We start from the raw sequence: 22,726 nt of genomic DNA on the forward strand, positions 1-22,726 counted from the left end.
GTTACCAAGAGCCGAAGCCACAACTTCAACATCTTTATGATGCCTGCATCTAATTTTGACAAAAGGGTTTTATTAAAATCAGAGACGAGGAAAGGCCAATTTAAACATGAAGCAATGTAATTATCGTAGATCCAAGCTTTTTTGATGTTACTGATCTGTTGGCTATCTATCTTGAGGATCTTTTAAAAAATTATCTACTATTCCTTCTCAAGATAGAGTATACATATATTATCGAGAAATTTATATGGTCCATTTTCCGTAACCGTAGAAACGCATTGACCCTCTAACGATAATCCCGGATCGTATGTGGTATCTGTTGTATTCCGGCTACAGAGACACAGACAGTGACATTTATTTGGTTTTGTCCTCAATCCATTCATCCACTCACAAAATTTATCCACTTCATCCAATAGTATTTGACAGTGTTTGGGGTTACGTATCAGTATTGCGAGATCGTCCTCGAAAGATTAAATGGATTCTGTATATATATTCTTAAATTTGAAACGATACCCAAACTTTTTCTCGTTGCTGATAAAATTTAACAATAAAAACTAGCATAGAACACAATGTTAAATGGTAGCTCTTAGGTAGGTACAATCAATGGAAACATGTTGTCTGCATTACATATAGGTATGGTAATACTCAAGATGGATATCAGAAACAGTGTTTTGAACACAGTTCACTTTTTGCCTTAACTTCAAGGATTTCCAAAAAACTTATATGACTTGTCCCCTGGTAATATTCTTTTGCCACGGCGTGAGTGATAAATATAGCTATTTCAGAATAATCAAGCAGAAAATAGATATATATGTTTATACTTTTTATGGTTAAGAATAAAAGTTTATATTCATAACAAAAACATCGTTTATTTTGACACATCAAATGTTGAAAATGTTGACGTTATATTATTACAAAATGAGCTATTGTATATACAAATTCATATTTTAATTCATTATGTTAAGTCTAAGCGTGTTAGAAATAATTATAGAAGTACTTAGTAATCAATGAGAATTAAATTTTAAAGTTCAAAAGACAAATTAGCTTTATAAATGAGCTCCTTATAGAAATTTCAAAGAGAATGAGTAAGAAATTCCGTTATCTCTGTAAATAGTCGTTTTAGAACATGTCAACGGTTTATATTTTACAAATAGTTATTTTTAAATATATACTGCTTTTTTATATTTTTCTATAAAGTTCTGTTTTATTATTAAGAACGAAACTTAGTACCATAGTTTATGCTTATATTATACCAATACAAAATAAAAAAACTAAACCAAAATTAAACTCGATTTTTAATAATCTTCCATCTTTTATTATTTATCTATGTTACGACAACAATAAGGCGTTGAATAAATAGTTAGAAGTATATTTACATCATCACAAAACTTTTTAAGTAACTTAAAAATTACAATACTATAAGTTTTTGTATTAACCACGGAACAAAACCATTGTAAAAGAGGATAGCATAATAAACTTACACAAAAATATACGTATCATTGTTTACCTAATCACCTAATATATACAATTTAATATAATTAAAGATGACTCATCTAGCATTGTTTTCAGTAATGAAAATCTTAGTAGATATAAAGAAAGTAAAAATAAAAAGCTCGTTTAAACTATTTCGTTAGCCTTTGAAAACCGTTAAGTTTAAAATTTTTCATTTATTACTCATCGATTTACTAAAAAATAATCAGAGGAAACAGTAGCGAAATCACGTGTATATTTGCATGTACATTTTAAACGCATCTATTTAAGTACACTTAGTATTATCTGACGTAGAATTATTTGACGTCAATTTTGTGTTATATTTACTTATTGTCTGTAATAATTTTTATATAAAATTTTTTTCGTTTCGACTCGACGGTAGCTGTTAACCCAGCCCTATGAACTACGACTGTGTCACCGAGATCGGAACTCATTACAGAATACTACTTTGTATAACTGGAATTAAATTTTAAAGATTTCATAGACATAGTTTTTAAAGTAGATCTGTATTCACTATATGAATAATTAGCAATACATACATACATACATGATAATGAGTCACAATCGTATTAATTCACTAAAAAGATTTAACAAAAAAACACATAATCGACTCTACAAAGGATGTTTCCTAGTCGATCATATGCATAGTTTTTTATTTATATAAATAATTATACGTCGTAATAGAATAATATATATTTTTTTAATATATTAAATTTTTGTCACTGTGTAGGTGAACGTGGCGTTAGCGTGGTTTCTTCACATGGTGAATGACGTTCTTCTTCAGTGTTATATTTATATTCTCTTTCACCAACTTGGTGTTCAGAGCCGGACGGAGTAGACCGGTCGTTTTGGTTAGCAGTTGCCGCTTCTAAAGGAGGACCTGTAGATCCAAACGACATACCCTCAGTGCTATATGCTACATCACCAGTGCCCACATATTCCGAGGGTTGGTAGCCGTAGCTGTTCAAACTGAAAAACACACAAATTAAGTTAATTAAGTTTGATTAAGCGAAATAGAATCTGTTATTTTAGAGATTCTTTATATTATAACCATGGATTTGTTCCTTTTGATGTGTAATTTACACAGACTAGATTTTTTTAACTCATCACGGGGTTGTATTGATAAAAATATAAATATGCGAGAGAACCGTAGTGTAGGCTTAGAAGTATATAATATAGGGACAATTACAATTTAAAGCTAGTTTGATTTTGAGATAATTACTGGTTATATAGCATATTTTTGCTGTTTACAAAAATATAAAATAGGGGGCTGGTAAATTAATTATACACATACCCGTTTGGCCAATACGAAATATCCTCGATGGTGTGGTGAGCATATGGCGCATACGCATGCTGATAGTACGGGGAGTGGTGTTGAGGGGGAGTGTCGTACTGCAGTGGATACAGCGGCGCAGGTGCTGTAGCAGGCGCCGTACTGCTCGTTGGCGGTGCCGATGCGTACTCGATGGGTGCAGGGTACGCGTGCGGCGGAGTGCGGTAGGGCGCGGGGGAGACATTCGGTTGAGGGGAACTACCGCCTTGCGCTGTCCAATAACCGCTGCTACTAGCCCAGGTGTAACTGCCGCTGCTGTTAGCTGCTGCTACTGTATTACGCTCGCTACTGCTGTAAGTTGCTGAAAAGAAAGAAATAATATTTTTCTTTAAAGAGAAAATTTATTCACCATTTTATTTAACAACTTCCCCTTTTAGTACACTATTTCAAAAGGAAATATATTTATGTCTGACATTTTGTTGGTCAGATCAAAACGTGTAATTGGTAAAAAATTAAGAAATACATATATGCCACAAGACAGCTAGATAATACTTCAGATGATCAAATTTCACATCAAAAAATAACTAATGTTTATATCTAAACTCTAACGTTTCTGACAGCCGAAACTAATAACCTCTTCAATTATCTTATTTGCTTTATCATCAATTATAATTAGGAATTAATTTAGGAAAATAAAATTGTAATTTTTTTTTATTTTTACTCTTCTTTGTGACTCCCGCGCCAATTATGAATAATAGCGCTTAGATCAATTTACAATTGATTGATATTCGTTTATCGTGAATATTTCTTAACAATTTTTGAAACAGCCAATTATTTTCTAGCGAATTAGTTAAAACTATACATAGATTAATAATTAATGAATATTTCTGCCAATATGCTATTCAAATTAATATCTTAGACGTTGTTGTCAATTAAAAAAAATATCTACTAATCAATACGTATAAAAACAAGTTAGTATTATATGTTAAAATTGATTGAAACTTTAATACAGGAGGTACTCACACGGTGGAGAGAGAGTTCTAGGACGCGACGGCGGCCGTGGAGGGTACGGCGCTGGTCTTCTTGACGAAGAGTTACTGCTGCCATACAGAGACTGTGACGTCACGAACCATCCGCCAACTATAAGTATATTACCAACAGCATTAGAGAACTACAAAATAATCCTTTAGATTAACTACCAGATGTAAATAATTTTTATCTCTAGTTTAACCATCCATATTTTAATTTTAAATATGTGAAATAAAATAAATTTAATATTAACCACGCTGTTCTAACTGATATTGGGTTACATAGGTTTCTCTACGGACAAACCCGAATAAATGATTGGAAACTGCGCTGGTATATTGTTATCTCTTTTTCAGAAACGTATGAAAAGGGGAACAAGTACTATAAATATAAAATTTAAGTTTAGAAACATGTGATAAATAAAATACGATTTACAAACTTAACCTCAAACTTTAAATGTGGCTTCGATAATGAAACTAATGATCATAATTGATGACGAATTATTTGTTTTTGTGTTATTTTGTTACAAAAAAACATTTTCATTGTTATTAAATTAGAACAATCAAAGTTTTAGAACACGTTTATAAAATAAAATATTCGAATTTATTTAGCAATTGAGAAATATTTTTATTAGCTGTTAATTTCGAGGTCCCGTCTCTGTTGCTGTAACTTATTAATGTAATATAGCTTTATTTATAACTAAACATTATATTTCAGCTTCCAATGTTCATTTAAATATAGCTAAGAGTATCTGATGCATTACTTACATTGGGGATATTGATGAGGTGAAGAACTTTGCTGCGGATAATGTGACCCAACGAAATCCCTCTGGTAATAACCTTCAGGGCGTTCCTTTGCATCTAAGAAGGCCTTCGCAAAAGGATTATATTTAATTTTAAGTGAAGTCACTTCTTCGTTCTGGTAGGCCGTCACAGCTATGAACTGTGTTTCTGGAAACGGATATGTCATGATACGACGAAGATCCGTACCGACTTTCACTAGATGTACTCTTGGCTCGTATTTGTGTAGAGAATTCAACATTATCTAAAAAAAATTAACGTCATCAGTTAAATACATAATTTTCGTTGAAATAGTCAGTGGTTTCAGAACTGATAAGATTAGAGAATTTTTAATAGACAATTAAAAATCAATATTCGAAAATAAAAGCCATGGGGTAGAAGAATCAAAAAAGATAAACAAAATATATAATAATAAAAACAATTTCAATGTAAATTATATAACTCTTAAGCACACGATATGTGTAATACAATTAAATATCTATTAGGATATTAAAATATGACCAATAGCATCCGTAAATATAGCGGAGAGACAATAATTATTACAAATGATAGTGGGTACATGCAACCGCTAAATAGTTAGTAAAGCTACAGATTTCACACCGAGCCGTCAACATATGGATCTGGATGTATCAGATGTTTGCTCTCATATTCATTCGCACCGTGCTCGAGCGTGAGAAATTTCCTGAAGTGGCGAAAGCCCCGAAACCGTAACTATAGCACCTCCGTCTAACATGCTTTCTATTACTAAAAAAATTCAGTTCTCTCAGTTCTCGGTACTGTTAATTATGCTCTGTTTTACTGATGAATACAAAGAGAGAATCGAACGTACAAATAAAGAAGCATCGGTAAACGAATAGTCTATACTGGCTAAGTACTGTAGACAAAGGTAAATGTTATTAAAGATATCACTATAAATATCATTGTTTGCTATCAAATAAAGAACTCCACGGTGAGCTGTTGACACTGTCACGTAGTTTTCATTCAAATTAGTGAATAATTATTTTAAACTCATTAATTATTTAGCGTACAAGACATATAGGATTGCTACCTGACAATTTAATTACTGTATATTTTATCATAACGGCTTAAGTATTTACAATTTTACGGAAAATCTGTAAAAAAAACTGATGTGAAAAATGCAAGCCAATAAAGCTTCATGGTCAAAGAAACGTATTTTTTTTTATAAATTTTCCTTTAAACATCGAAATTAACGTTTTTATCTTGTGTTAAAATTATGACATGTTAAAATGAATGCTAAACGTTGAAAGTTTCCTACTGTATTATGTGAGTTAAAAAAAAAGAAATTTTCGGAAATCGTTCATGGTGTTTAATCTAGATATCCCATATAAGACAAGTTCTTGCACGTAGCGATCTCTTCTGGAAGTCATGTAATTTCGAAAAGAAATTAAAAATAAAGCGTATACCTGTCCATTTCCGTTGGTTTTGTTCGTCAATTTAACTTTAGCAAATGATATTGGTTCCTTCATCCAATGAGCTCCAAAATTAGGACTTTCCGGGTGTATGTAGATTGCATTAGATGGTGGAACTTCTGCTTTACCACCGGGAACCTAAAGAAATTGCATCTTTATGAAAATATTCTTATAGAAACAATTTTATAACATATGAGAATGTACATCGGCAATTTTCTTAAAAATCTTGAAGCAACTTTTTCGGGGTTTTAAATATAAGGGATATAAAACTGGAATAATCGTTCTCAAAGAATCTTTAAATTTTTTTTCTTCACTTACCCACTCTCCGTTAACATATTTCCAGCGGTGAGTGTCCACTTGCACAAATTCGAGGAGAACTGTATACATCGCCGTCGGGTCCAACCCACTGGCAGTAACTTTTACAACGGGAAACATACGTCTAAAACAAAACACAGTACTTCACTCACAATACCAATACTTTATTTTATGATCAAGATAAAGAAGCAAAGGACGCTTCCATTCCGCCTTTCCGTAAACATGTAAAGGAAGTTTTATTGGAGGTTCAATTAATGATATAAAATTACTAACTATATAAGTGTTGAGTTTTATTGTCCTAGAAACGTTTTTTTCTGTGTCTTTTAATGTCACCATGGAACTGTCAACTAATTAAAAAAAAATGTTACCTGAAGATCGAAGTTCAAGTTCTTCGTGAACAGACGATCTTTATAACATAACCTTTGTATCTACAATAAATATTTATTTTATTCCAGGATTATTTTATTATTGAATAGAAGTGTAAAAAGATCAGCATCTAGTAAATACATTAAAAAAAAATTGCATTTTTTTTTTTATCAAACTAGCAATGCATTAGTTACAATATAGTATAAATTACATATTTTAAAGGCAATAACATTGTATTTTAGAATTTAAATTTCTAAGCACTGTTATTCTTTAAAATCAGTACTTACCTATATAGGTAATTAAGATATCTTAAAAAGAATTGATTATCTCATTCATGTTTTTTATATTATAATAAGATACGTTAGTTTTTCTGTTTCAGTCGGAAAAACTGGATCCCATGCCTACTATTTCACAACAAAATCCTGATACTTACCACCATAATCTCACTTTGACCTAATATTAAAACTTTCATTAAACGTAAACTACACAGTTCTTATAATCAGATTGCTATTGTTGTGTTAATCTGTCGAAGACGCTCTACTAGATATTGTTAAATTTATATTTTTATATTATTATATACCAATTAAATAAAACACTTATCAATCAATAAATATCTCCTTTTTTACGATGTATAACATCAACCAAGTGGTGGTTGAAGGTAATTTCTTGTCATACATTAGAATTCTTCATACGACTTTAAAATAAATGTTTCAAATTTTGAAAACAAACTTCATATATAGAAAATATATATATATATCTTTTACGAATAAAATATTCTTATTCGTAATACAAAATATAAGTCATGTTAAACCTTTTCCAATGTTTTCACAATAAATAAATGCAGAAACAAACATGCCAAGATATGAAATAACTAGATGAAAAGTCCGTTAGCGTTTGAAGGGTAGAGCGTGGCCAGCGTGGTTAGACCTACGTTAATGAGTAAGACCTACAGTGTTAATAGATGAAAACTGACCGCCCTCAGCACTCTGTTAGCACTCGCGAATGTTACTATACCAGTTTTTTACAATAATTTTGTATTAATCTTATTTACAAACTGATTTATATAATATTATCCTTCCATACAGACAATTACTCACCACCAACAATATTTCGTTCAGTAATTTCAAATGACTTTTAACATTTATTGTAGGTATGAATATTTGACTATTTGTATTTTTTTTTATGTACAAATGCATATTATATTAAGAGAACTCACAAAAATATACTGTACTGAATATAATTTATCTTAAATACTCATTTTTATAGTTCAAGGAATTTTAATTTATAAAACGGAGCGAGTTAATTATTCTTTACACATTGAACATGTTTAATGCTCCGTTTAAATATACAGTAATCGTTCTTGAGCTATAAACAATATTGTAAGGTATATTGTTCGATTTTATTCTTTGCTCATTTGTTTTAATGTAGTTTTATTAAATGTACGTTTATAAATAGTAAGTGATTCATGAGACAGAATACAATAGGGACAAACAGTGAAGTTCAGTATTAATATTAAGTACCATTATTAATTTTAACATTTTAGTTTGGTTTTTTATTCAGCATATTTGCATCATTTCATACAATTTTATTTAGTCTCCATTAATTACTGAATATCTTCATGTTAATAAAAATATTTACACCTAATAATTGCAAATATGTGACATACTGTTTATAGTAAACCCATACGTACGGAAAGGTATCTCAACGGTAACTCACACCACCAAACTATCCAGTTAGCTACCGTTGGCAAATCTTTGTTACAGAGAGACCAACACCTTTGTGATGCTGACCATCTACAGGCCGAATTGCAGCATGTAAAACATGCTCTTACCACCAACAACCGTTCGTTCTTCGCCAACATCGCTAGAACCACTTGAAGCCACCCACAGTTCAGCAACAACTTGCAATATTACAATATGTGAAGGGAGTTACTGACACATCTTGAAGAAGGTTTCGATCAAGACTATATACAAACCACACTAGAAAGTAAGCCAATTTTTGAGTCCTAGAGTACCATTCCTTTACAACAAGCGGGTGTATACAAACTTTATCGTAACTTTGGCTTGTATACATTGGACAGACAATGAGGAGCATTGGTACAGGCATGAAGGAACATGTATCAGACATTAAGAAGACGCGCGCGTCGAAGTCAGTAGTGTGTGAACACATAATGGACAAACCAGGCCATTACATTCGGTTTGATAAACCAGAGATCCTCGCTCGTGAAGACAGGTGCATACCTAGATTAATCCGTGAGGCTATTGAAATTAAAAAACATCCCAATTCCAATCGAGAAGACGGCTGGAATCTATCCCACACCTGGGACCCCATACTTAAATATATAAAATCCCAAGTCCGTGACCACACCGCAGAACCTCGTGACACCGTAAGCGCATTCTGACGGCATCCAAAGCGCCAGAAAATTAAAGAATCATTAGCTGTAGGTGATAAGTAAGAAGACCAACTGATAGACATTCACATCTCGTCTGCCCGTGATCATTGAAACGTCGGGATTATGAATTTTTTTAAATTATAAAATATGCGCACTAATCCGAAAAATATTAGTGTCATTTCTATGCTATTGATTTCTCTGGTAAAGGAAAGTGTTAGCTTATATAAAAGTGTACGTAATTTTTTTTCTTTCCTATACCCACCTATTGGCATATTATAATAAAACTTAAATGTTTATAGTGTAAATTAATCAATTTAGTGAATTTAGTTTCGAGGAAAATCATATCTTAGAGTTCGTAATACCTTTTAGACTGTTTGTTTCTTTTTCGTTACGCAACCTCTAAACTTATTATTAAATGCTCAATAATTTATCAAATAAACTTCAGGTGGGCTAGTTACTGAATGGGCTGAACAATATATCACCGGGCGTACCAGGCATTTCTTAGTTCGCTTCTCCGACATGTGTCTAACAAAACTTGTTTGACGATTCACTCGGTCATACTTTAGCAAAATAGCCACATGAATTAAAAATAATTTGGACTTAGTTAGACACTCAAGATTTTAAATATTTTTTAATTCAAAATCAATGTATGAAAGTTTTGTAGCCTGATTTGGATTTGATAGAATTTCTTGCCAGGATTAATTTACTAGTAATTAAAACCGTGTTATCAATAGAGAACAGAAATATTTATATATGTATATCTTATGTCTGTCTTTTTTTATTTCTTATTGAAGATATTAAAAGTATAACATACATTCTTATAATGGGAAATTTATTCAATTTGTCTCTTACAGTAATGTTATTTTATATTAAGAAGACGTAGGTACTCATGAACGGTTATTTGAAACTGAAAAAGCATATTTGTTATTATTTATGACAGAAACAGGTCCGTAAAATATATCTCCAGACGTTAAATTGTATTGTTGAGAGAATGTTTAACAACATTTGAATTGTTTTAAACACTTCACGGAATGTTGGTTACAGTAAGTATAAAGTTTTACCATATTTTTTACTATACCTAAACTACAAATATGGTTATTTGTTTTTTGTTAAATGTTACATAATATCATCAAATTAAATTTTTTTTTATTGTATAGGCATTAAAGTTAGGTAACAATATACTTACATATATATATTTCTTTTTATTTTAGAATTATATTACAATATTAATTATTAAGTTTTTACTTAATATATAATAATTAAGAAATCGATATATAATTGCAGGCAAACTGTTATGACACTTAAATGTACAACTCCGTTATTAATTTTTTTAGCATTAATATTAAACGTAAAATTTCTGCCGTAATAAAATTTTTCTTGGTCTCTCATATGCTTACCGTCCGTTCTTAGTAACGATCATTTCGTTAGTAAGAGTCTGGAACCGCACCCACAACTCCCTGTCGTCTAACGCCACGTTGACTTCTCTTTCTCTTCCCGCCCTGGAAGCTCCACCGACCGTAGGCTCCACTGCGCTTAATATATGTGATGCAGCCATGATTTCTATAACAATGATTTAAATAAATTTTTATTTAAATATTTTTATACAAAAATTAGTTTTTGATGAGGTAGATAAGAATTTTCCTTTTAATTAATCACTTTTGAATTACATATATTTAGTATTGCTTAAAATCAGCCTCTGTACTCTAGTTGTAGATACAGATATAATGACAATTATTAGTATTCTTGTACACTTTGTTACCAAAAATGTCGAATATTTTATTACAACAAATAAAGATGTTAAAAATAACGTCACCATTATTTCTTTCTAGCAAAGAGTTATATATATTTTAGGTATAATATTTCCGATTTCCTTTCAGGTTCATTATTATGATCAACTATTTTTATACAAGAAATAATATTATTGTTATAGCCCGTAAGTATTGGAAATTCATAAGGCAAGAGTGAAGAAACATAAATGGTTAATATTAAAATAATGTATTAGGGAAATTAGTGTAAACAAAATCTTGAACATATATACTTTCTTTATGTTTTTCTTAATATTAATAGTCAACTGCAACTTATTCAATTCGGGAAAATGTTGTGAATATATGAATTCATACATTTTGCTTTCTTGTACAAACAGCGAAAATTAGCAAAACCATTGATCACCACTATTTACACATATTATTAATATGGCCTAAAGATTTACAAGTCTCATAATAAGTTTCAACCTTACGACTTGGAAACAAGAGTCAATATACCAATTATTCGATTTATAAATAAATATTTTTCTTAAAGTTTTCGCAAAGATTTCCATAGTTGCTGTAGACGGTGAAATGACTGGTACGTAGACTCTTTACCATTTCAAACTGACATAGTAACTCATAACAGATACTTTACAAAGGCGATTCATTCGTGAAATTTCTGTAAAAGACATAATTGGGAAGGATAAAAATGTTGTTACATTTAAATTTTTTTTTAAATAGCTTAAACTCATTGTGTTTAAAATAGACAAGGCTTTCCTACATATTGATTAAAAAATTACATTTACTTATTTTTTGAATCATATTAATTCAAGCAATCATTTCGCTTTGTATTATCAAACAAAATACCGAGCGTTTCCTGTTTTTCATTTATAAACAAACGTTTACGCTGCACCAAGCTAACCCATGTTTACTTATATCTATCTATAAATCAAAAACTTTCTAGTTTTCTACCTTTATTCGCTTTGAATTTAGATTTACGATGAATACATGTGATAAGGTTTCTGATTGATGTTCATTTTAAATTATTTTTCACACACACACATATACACATCAGTTAGATGTTTCGCGTTAGATATAAAACTAGGAAATCCTTAACTAACTTCAATTAAAACAACATTGAAACATATTTTTACTCTCCCGGTGACGTTGTAAAAGCCGCAGTGCTAACAGCGATACTCCATACAAAAAAATCTCTATTTTCAAATCCTTGTATTGACTCTTATGGTGTCTGTAAAGCTCTATATATAAAACTTTGAAATACCTTAAAATTAAGTAAACATTCTGATTTCCTATAAAATGTACATTAACCGCTGGTGGCTATAGTTTCATCGCAAATTGTAATCAGATTTGAAAAGTTATACATTTTTAGATATTAATGTCACTGTGTATATTAAAAGACGGATAAATGTTCATCATTGCCATTTTGTAATCTTTGTTCCAAACCTTTTTAATGAAAAATTTTTAGAGTTAATCGCAAAAGTATATCACAATTTTCCGGGTAAGAGTACTAGAGCGAAAACCTTATTTTTTTAAAGTAAAAACAAGATACTAGGTAAGGCAAGTTACTTAAACTTTGTAAAATTGGTCCATCTTATAATTTAAAAATTAAGAATTTTCAGTTGTAACCATTGTTAAACAAGAAAGCAAATATTGTTATTTTCAATGTTATTATTAAGGTTTGCAGTTTTTTGAGCAGTTAATTTGGTTTAATAATTATATTTTTTTATTTTTCCAAAAAATCTCTACATTGTATGGCCAAAAAACAAATAATTTTTATATATTAAGGTCTACTTCCTTCTTTTATTTGGGCATAAGAAGGGTATTTCTTAAGTTCAAACAACAATTTACACAGTATAAATAGAGATATTGACACAGATTAAATTAATTAGTCACAGAAGGAAAGTGACTTAGGTATGTACAGAAAAAAACATTAAAAATTATTTACATTCGACTTTATATATTTTTTATAAGATAGACCTTCAAAACGTCTTATAGGATCAGAAATATATGTTTAATGAAAATTTTAAATCACACATCAAAATTGTTCTAAATTCAATATCCCTACAATCATTATTTAAATAAAATGTATACCTTAAGATTAATAAAGTTCTAGAAATTTAGATGTTTGGGATCATTAATTTGAAGTCTATCCTAAATCGAGTATTTTTTTTTTATTTCTACCAGTGAAGTGCCTACGATTTTGCTCTCTAAATGACCTAAAGACCGAGTGTAAGAAAAGAAAGAATCAAAAGCCAACAATAGGTGATCTACAAGAAAATATACTGCACGAATAATTTATAATACAGATCGCTATCAGCTTCAATGACGGATGCAACATGAAAATAAGTTAAGGCTGTCATCAATTATTATAACAACTTACTGGTCGTCGTTACTATTGATAAAAGTAAAACGAAATCAAAGACTGTTTGAAAGGAGAATAGAAATATGTTTGAATTCTATTATAAATATGAAAACAGCGGATTGCAGAGTTCAGCGAGTGCGGATCATAAAGAACCTTCGAGAAATACAATTACATTTAGAAGAATTGAAGTTTCATTTTAAAATATCTGGAACGTACTGAAACAGGTGACATTAGTGACGTCAACGAGGCTGTCGTCCTCTCTTTAAAATAATGAATTTGTAATAAATCTGATATATATATAAAAATATAATTGATTACATTCTTGACTGTTATTGGACGATTTGATTACTATACTGTTGTCGTGGGGAAATTAAATGAAAATGTCTGCATCAGAAAAGTTTAATTAATATACTTAACGTCCTGTTAAAATAAATAGCTTAATATAGTACTCTAAAAATATTTTCTACTCGTGAAAAAATATAGGTTGCATTGCATTATGCCAATGTCGTAACTTGACCAAAAAAAATCCTAACTTTTGAAAGCTTGTAGTCTTTATTTTGTCAGCATCAACGGCAGTTGTAACTATTTCGACTAACCAAAACTATCACGAAATCCATGTAGCAAATATAACTTTTATTGTGTGCCACGCTCACGATCCTACATGCACTGTTTACTCAAATTATTAACAGACCGGCCAATACAGTTGAACGAACCAGAATATTTTACTTAAAATTTAGTTTCATGAATTTCTTTATCAGATAACTTATACTTTATTTCTTCAAATCTAAACTGTATATTAAAAGCAAATAAAGGAATAAACCATTTACTATTAGTTTGTACTTCTACCATACAATTATGTGAATTTATTTTAATTTTATTTCCCATGTTTCATGACTTCATAAAGGTAACTATGTATTCCTTTGTTGATTTTATGGCTTTAAGCGAAGGTATCAAGGCCTAAATATACATATTAAAATATAATAAGCGTATTTCTAAGTTGCCTAATAAAACAACATGTGACTAACAAAGCTGTATTACAGAAAAACGTATGAGACCAGTAATATCTTACTGAGTTACATTAGAAGAAATAATTTACCTATTCTAAATGAATCATTACTATTCAGCCTTGACTAGAATATTTAGGGATAAATATTAAGATTTAAATTTGTAAATGTGAATTTTGTTGTCTTAAACTACGAAGACATATGACTATTTCAAGTCTCAGACTCAGTTAGGGACTAAAATGATGTTTTTATAAAGGAACACTTGATTCTAAGAGAAAGAAAAATAGAGAATATATGATGTGTATTTCAAATAATAAAAAAACTCTTCAATACCTCTTGTATTAAGGAGTTTTTTTATATTAAATAGATTGATAAACCAAAGAGTTAAAGAGACGAAACCTCTTAGGAATGGATTCACCGTGCGTGCGTGAGGGGTTCATCGCGTTGCAGAGAGAGGAGCTTCAACAATGCCTGGGACTTCCGACCCAGGTGTAGGTTTAGGGGGCCCCTATCTAACGCGCGTTAAACACTCACATCCAAGCTCCTCTCTCTATCTAACCAAATTTGAAAAGAACCTACTAGGGCTGCCTTCGAAGTATGTAGGTACGAGAATGGACTGATATTAGTTCTGGACAGGCGCAGGTCCTTTAGTAGGTTGTAGAAAGCTTTTGCTATTATACCTCTCGCTCCCACTTCTACCGCGTACAAATGCATGATGAACCTATTTCGAGTGAGTTCGTTTGTAAGCTCGTAATATTTATTAACCATGTTGGTTTCCCAAGGAACCGTGAGCTCTATTATCACAAAGCGCTTTAAAATTCTCGAACACATAAATATCTCTGGTCTGGAGGACGACCCACAAATATCCTTTGGGATTTTGTTTTGTTTCTCATACGTATTGGACTATACCATCATTATAGTCCAATCCGAAACCGCTTTAAGGATAGAGTAAGGCTTGACGTTTGACTTTGTAGCCCTAGTGCCTTAGTAGAGTCTGAGTAGCCCTAGTGCCTCTCACAAAACCTATTGATCGCTCTTTTGTGGTTATTTCCATTTGCGCTCTGGCTACCGAAAAATTAACCGCTTCACGTATGATTTCCAGAACCCTTTCGATACGACGCGAGTATTGACCACTATCCAGAAGTACCTTACATCCCAGCAGCAAAAGCTTAGCAGTTCCAACTGCCTTCCCACAGATCTTCTTAGATCATTAACAACGTTTTAATTATATATCCAATTTTTTAACACATTATGTACATATTAAATGTGAAAAGAAAAAAAATATTCATGAATTTTTTCAAATCGTCTTTTTTCACTAAAGAAAATATTTCACAAAATGTTCACCCTAAACTATTTATTTAAATTTTTGAATATAATCGATATTGATTTAATTATGAATACACTACCTTTACAGTGAACTCTATTTTCTATGGTCATTGAGCTGCGGTCACGTGACTAACACCTAATTGTCACAGCTAGATATTATCATTAGCTTAACAAAAATACTTACACACAACAAACAATCGTATCTTGTAATATATACTTAAAATATCCCTAATTTTCAGTCCGTGTTATTAATAAAACAGTTTTTTCACGTTTAATCAGAAATTTAAAATATATTCAACATTAAAAAAAAAAATTTACGCCAGACAGACGAAATTTACATGATATTTAAAACAAAAAACTCATATATGAACATAATAATAATAATATTTTTTAATAATTTTTTTTTAGTTATATAACACCTTTTATATTTGACGGCTTACTAAAAAATATGAACAGATTATATGTTAGCAAAAACACATAAAAAGTTACATACGAAATGGCTATTGTAATTCAGCTTAATAGTTTGTTTGTACTTGCATTTATAGCTTCATTTACAAACTTGAGGTGACTTTGTAACGTGAAGTGAGAGGTAACATATAGGTAAGTCGTTTGCGACATCATCACGAAAACTTAATTTAAACACCAAAGAAGAAAACTGTAATTTTATATAAGTGTAATAATACATTAATGCCATGTGGTGAATCTTGTCTAAAATGAATAGTATCCTTATGGTTTATTGTAAAAATGATATCTACCCATATATTTCCCATTTTAACTTACTTTCATTGTATTATGTAATGTTATCTATAGTTTGGTGACATTGAAATCGCTATTGCATATGAATTGAAGCAGAACATTCTTGAACTTAACTAGAATTTATACTTATGTGAGTCTTAACTGCTTAACAAAATTAATTTAACTACGAACTGCTAGCGTCTATACTGTATTCGATGTTTGCAATAATCATATATAGGTGAAATTGATACTTAATATAAAATTATAAGGTTAAGAACATACTTATCATGTATAAAAATTCAATTTATTTGACTCTAAGGATGTGTTTAGATAAATGATGTTTAAAATGTCTTGATATAATTAATGGGATTATAAGAACTTGTGCTTGTTATAATTGACGTTACTCTGTATCTTCTAATATTGATACAGAAAAATTGCATTTCAAACTAGATAAATATAAACCAATATAATATATATCTTCGTCTTAAGCGAAATTTAACTTTTCCAGTATTTAATTATTGTTATAACACAAAGCGGGACGACAATACTGATTCACAGACAAAGCATTGACAAGGAACAAATTAAAATGTTTGTTGCCTTGACCAACCATAAAATATGATAAAACCTAAGAGTTATATTTTGGTATCTATAAAGGTCCACATCACAAGCCCACAACGTTTAAGTTTTACACAACAAGAGAGCCAGAACGCGGTACTTATGTATTAACGCCGGGTAATTACACTAGCCAACTCAACTTCAGCGTCATTATTCATCATTTTACGACTCCATGAGGTATAAATATTAAAGTTGAGCCGTATAGATGAATTGCGAACATTTTCTTTTTAATGGTAAGGTTAAATACGATGTCCGAGTAACTATCGACCGTCATGAGACCGCTACAAAATATTCATAGCGCACCTTGCTGTAATATTTACAATCCTTTGATTACATGTAATTACAATACGTTATCGTTGTAACATCTCCAACCCCAATATAAACTCGCCTCGATCGACGGAATGTCGCTTAATCGCTTTGCAGTGCCTTCGTTTTACTGATACCTATAAAATATTAAAGATAACAACGAAAGCCTTTGAATACAGCTTCTAAAGGTCCGTCAGTGATTGATGTTTTATGGCAGCTTTGATAAATGTGAGCGTTATGTGTGCTGTCCGGATCCGAAGGTGCTAATTATAGAATGCAATACCGAAATTGAAACCATTGAAACAATATAGCTCGTGTTGTCTTTACCAATTTCATAGTTTGCAGAACGACTGCGTAATGAAGGCCGTGCCAGCTATGCAAATGGATGCCGAAAACTCAAGTAAGTATTTTTAATGGTGTTGCGTCATCGTTTCAAACTTGAATTTTTATTATCACTTGCCGTGTGTACAGCCGCCAGCCTTGATATGTTAATCAAACAATAGACTAAAATCAAATAACTCGACGTATCATCAATAAGTTTTGTCTCAGCAAACATTCGATTTCCTATTGTTGACGCACTCTTGTAACTAATTTATATTTCATAAATAAATCTCCAGCTACTCCCGTTTTACGGCAGTTCTGTGTCTTCCGTTTGCCGTTTCAAAACGTTTGTATATTTTCAAACATGTAACATACCTTATTATCCAAATATTTGTAGAGTTGGTATTTCCCTTGGGTAATATTAAATTTGAAAGGCGTGCGTTGAAGTCTTTTATACCAGCGATGATTTACGACTTTCGTCTTAAACAATAAATATATTAAAATTACACTATAAATGAATATAACGTATTGGTGTTTTTGAGAAATAAAAACTTAGAACACACCATACAGTAATAGTCTATTGAAGTTTTTCGGAACATCTGGCAGTTATAAGACGTGGTCAATTATTAAAAAAAAAAAATATTCAATGTAAATATTCAAATTCGGAAGCCGATAACTGCAATCAAAATGTGTTTTTTTTTTTCGGTACATATCAATTAAATTTTATTCCTCTAAAGTTGTCGTAAAACTTTAGAATTCGATGCCCATTGAGGAACTGGGGATTGATATTAATTCAAATAACTCGGGTTAAAAAGTCAGGGTTTTATGCTCGTTGTAAAAGTTTATTGGAGGTCTTTGTGGCCGATGGATGACGGAACTCGCTTTGAATCCCACCGCTTCATTCGCCACCATACATTGTCTATACTATACAATAGCTCCTGCCTCTTAGTAGTAAACTATATTATAGTCGATCGAGCATCCACATTGAACTGTGATACAAATTTATAGTTAAAATAAAACTTTATTCATTTTGGATTCAAATATAGAATTATGTTGAAGAATTCATCCGTTTTTATTCGACATAGTAAATAATACAATCCAAAAAAATTATTTGCAAAACGGTGAACTTAATAAAAATTTGTATAATTCCGCTTTTTTTTCGAACTTGTAAATAGAGTGTTATATAAGTAGGTACATACAATATTTACATTTTATCTTATGAATAGTGCAAAGGTACCTATACCTAACGGTTTGTGTGAGATGCAATTTAAAGCAAGCAATTTTGTCTCTGGCTTTGCACACGTTTGTATAATCGTTATAAACAGACCATAACTTCTTTTTATACTTCCTTATAATTCGTTTAGGTTGAAGTTGTAATACCTAATCCATCTTTCTATTATAATATGAGATGTTTTTTCAACACCAAAAATACTGTATTACCCATGAACATTGACATAAAAACACAGTTTTAAATTTATTGACAACAGACAGACCTGACAGGAGCAGTTTATTTTTATTAAAAGTGACATTTTATACAAGTTTATGACTCTACCTTATGATATACCTAAATCTCAAACACCCAGAAACCATTGCACTTATTGCAATGACATCTTTTATAAGAATACATTGGTCAAAGACAAAATGGACAATTTCTTTGAACCTCATCTCTTAAATAGAGCAAAAGTCACGTGTCAATCTAGTTCATTTATACTCTACCTATCGCTGTGCATATCAATAGTAACGCCATCTATTAATATTTATTGCTTTATTGTCATATCTTATTAAATCACTAACAAAACGAAATTGACATCACTGCAACATAATGAATTATATATGAACAATAGTTGAGGCATGTTTATTGTATCTTAAACAAACTCAATTTGAATTTTCCTCCATCTGATTGAATGCCACTTGTCTAATTAATATAAATCATCCGTATATTTTTCCTCGGCTGTCATAAAATAATCAATAGATTTACTTACTTATTTACTGGCTTTTGTTAACTTTTATTAACGTTTTAAATATTTGACTTTAAATAGAATTTTTATTTCCATATAAATATATATGTATTTTAATTTATGACTGAGATCATAAAATTTATATGATTTATAATTTTGTATAAGCTGAAAAAGTAATAGGAATTCTCGATACAATTTTCTTTATATAGAATATATTAAGAAATAAACAAGATATAAATCTATAAGAAGATTTTATACAGTATAACAAATAATTTTGGAAGTATCTTTGATGTAAATACATATATATATAAATTAATATATCTCGTTAGTCAGTTGTATCTATGTCAGTTTAAAGGTTTACAAAATTTTCGTTACCAAAAATTGCTTTAGAATGAAAATAATGCGCTTTATTTAAACTGATACCTAAATGAGGCACACCATTTATCCTTTATTTGTAACAATAAATTAATTGAAATATCTCATAAACATAATTCATAGTGACCATGATTATTGGTTTCTAATGCGCTTTTCAGTTATACGAGAAGCAGATAGCAGTCAAAATATATCTCTACATTTTTTTTTATTTATAAAGTTTTTAGATATAAGTACCTACTTTAGAAGCGACAGAAAAAACTTATGTAAACTTAAGCGAAAACGAAGGATTGATTTGTTCTGTACATCCTGAACTGTCATCAGTAGCAAAAATAATACTGTGATATTGCTTTGAGTGAAATTAAAACTATCTGAGAATGATTGAAGTTCGTGGAACTTCGTTTTATTTGTACATTTTTTGTTCTGTAGTGCCCCGAGGCTCCCTTTTCCCGGATAGGAAAGAAAAATATAAATACATAGGTATCAATACATAGGTATTATCAATCTAAATTGTGCCATATTAGGTACTTAATTTTAGTATTAAGTTACATGTGCAAAAAACTATTTTATTATTATTATTATTATATAAATAGCCTACATTTGAAAACTTACTGCAAAAAAAAATATTAACATACATAAACTATTGGCGGCTAGTAGTTATAGGTTATACAAAAGAAATGTATAATAAAAAATCTATCATTATTATTTAAATCTTAAACTATCAATATATTTTTATCTCACCTTGACTAATATATCCTTGTTGTGCACTTAACTATAAAAAATATACGAACATCTCAAAACACCTCACTCATATAACACGATAGTCCATACGCGTTAAAATTTAATATTAAGCATATTATGTTGGAAGGATCTAAGTAATTGCAAAATGTCGTCTATGTACGTGCAAGCTGTATGTCCATTTGTCACGATACAAATCAGCGGTGACGTGCCGACTGCATGACCAACTACCGCAAACTCGTCCGAGCTATACCTCATTAGCAAGTATACAAAATAATAAACCCACTACCACTTTCAATACATCGTTCGACATTCGTCTCTATGCCTTCACCGTAAATTATATATTCATCGGACGGTTAGGAGGTTTTTTCTGTACAGTCGCATTCGAAATTGATGTTTATTTTTTTGAAGGTAGAGTTCAGTTTAGGATCTTTTAATATTGAAGTCAGACGGACGGACATGCTGCAGTGACTCCGCCCCTATCGTATTGACATACGAGGCGATTGGTGGCGATCTTTGACCGTTTCGGGGACAATCCTGCGCACTGTTGATGTGGTTACTGGTTAGTCAGCAGAATAGGCACTTAATGATATAGTGTATTTGGACGTTGAATTAACTTTATATGCCGTATCGGAAGATTGTTTTCATTAGCATTTTATGTTGTTATTGTGAAATGTACGGTATGCGGCGTGTCAATGATCATATATTTGATCATATTTATATTAGAAACATTGTTTGACAAATATTACGTATATAAAATAAAATGTAGATTTAACCCATTAGGTTATTTATAGGATTTCTACACTTTTAAAATTTATTAGATATTCCTATGTAACGTCTCTTGATAGAGCTGGGGCTTATAATCCAAAAATAGCATAACCCAACAAACCATTTAAAAACGACTTGATGGCTTACCTCCCTTTCCTAAATGATATACAGTACTCTTAAAGTGCGAAACATTGTTAATACCAAAATATTCTCATGACCCTTTTTCTTAAAATGTGTTATCATTTTTTTATCTTATCAAAGTTAAAAATTTCCAATAGTAACACTCATGAATTCAGTTCTAGTAATGTACTATTATGTAGTTAACCCTTTCTTATCTTTACTCTAATGACCTGTTACGATAATATTATTATATAAAATATACCTATCTTGGGCGCTAACATATTTTATTATTTGTGAAAATATAGATATGTATTCAAATTTTTGGTCGTAGCAAAAATTTTATAGTTAAATTTAACAACGTTCAATGAAAATTTTTCATTCGAGAATCACCGAATCTCTCGTATTACCGACAGTACCTATTGGTATAAGAAACTTGAAAGTGTTAGTGAGAAATCGACAATGAAAACTTATACTAAGATAACATACAGACTTTAATAATGTATGCTAATTTAATTTCCATAATAATAAAAATATATCTTCCAGTTTACAGCATTAAAAGAAAAAATAATTTTTATTATATTAAAAAAAAATTAAAACAAGGAAGAGGTACCTTAAATTTTTGTTTTTATCTAATACCACTTTGATGATTCTATGACTTATTTCCTGAAATATGGATTAACATATAAAAAGATAACAATTTACCCCATATTTTTACATAATTTTTTAAATATTATTTATGTTAAAAAATATATATATTTTTTTAAACTATTTATATAAAATACATTCTGGCGCCATATTTATCAATCATAATAAGATAATATATATGTATCTCCACAAGTATTTTGTACCTACCTATAAAAATAACACTAACAATTTATATTAATAATAAGAGAAACCTTTCACTGAAAATTAACGTATATTAAAAGCGGTCGCAATAGAATTTCTAAGATTTCCTCTGGATACAATACCTCCCGAGGAGGGCCGGCATTCCAACCCACCTCACCCAGTTACGGTCTACAGCCGGGTGCTAATTGAAAAAGGAAACTTTAAACAACGAACAAGCTCAATGCTCTCAGAAACGTTTCATTTTTAAATACTCCACCGTTATAGACGATCACTTCACTGTTTCTACATCGACGTTAGAATGCATTTTGAATATTGCTTTTCTACAAACACGTTGCCCAACTCAGTACACTCACATGATTTTTCATGTTTGGCAATGAGTCTACGTTTTCGCAATAAAAC

General features: G+C 30.5%; 1 protein-coding gene across 1 annotated transcript; it reads right to left on the bottom strand.

Moving 5' to 3' along the window:
- Positions 1 to 1,053: 1,053 nt before the first annotated feature.
- LOC116765783 (T-related protein) lies at positions 1,054 to 20,808 on the bottom strand. Its single transcript, XM_061521971.1, has 8 exons — positions 20,597 to 20,808; positions 10,488 to 10,650; positions 6,336 to 6,456; positions 6,012 to 6,155; positions 4,555 to 4,831; positions 3,785 to 3,901; positions 2,783 to 3,122; positions 1,054 to 2,457 (listed from the first exon to the last, which is right to left on the bottom strand). The coding sequence occupies exons 2-8, from the start codon at positions 10,643 to 10,645 to the stop codon at positions 2,208 to 2,210; spliced, it is 1,407 nt and encodes a 468-aa protein (XP_061377955.1). The 5' UTR covers positions 10,646 to 10,650; positions 20,597 to 20,808; the 3' UTR covers positions 1,054 to 2,207.
- Positions 20,809 to 22,726: the final 1,918 nt, after the last annotated feature.

The sequence above is a fragment of the Danaus plexippus genome, chromosome 11, assembly GCF_018135715.1.
Source record: "Danaus plexippus chromosome 11, MEX_DaPlex, whole genome shotgun sequence".
Lineage (NCBI taxonomy): Eukaryota > Metazoa > Arthropoda > Insecta > Lepidoptera > Nymphalidae > Danaus > Danaus plexippus.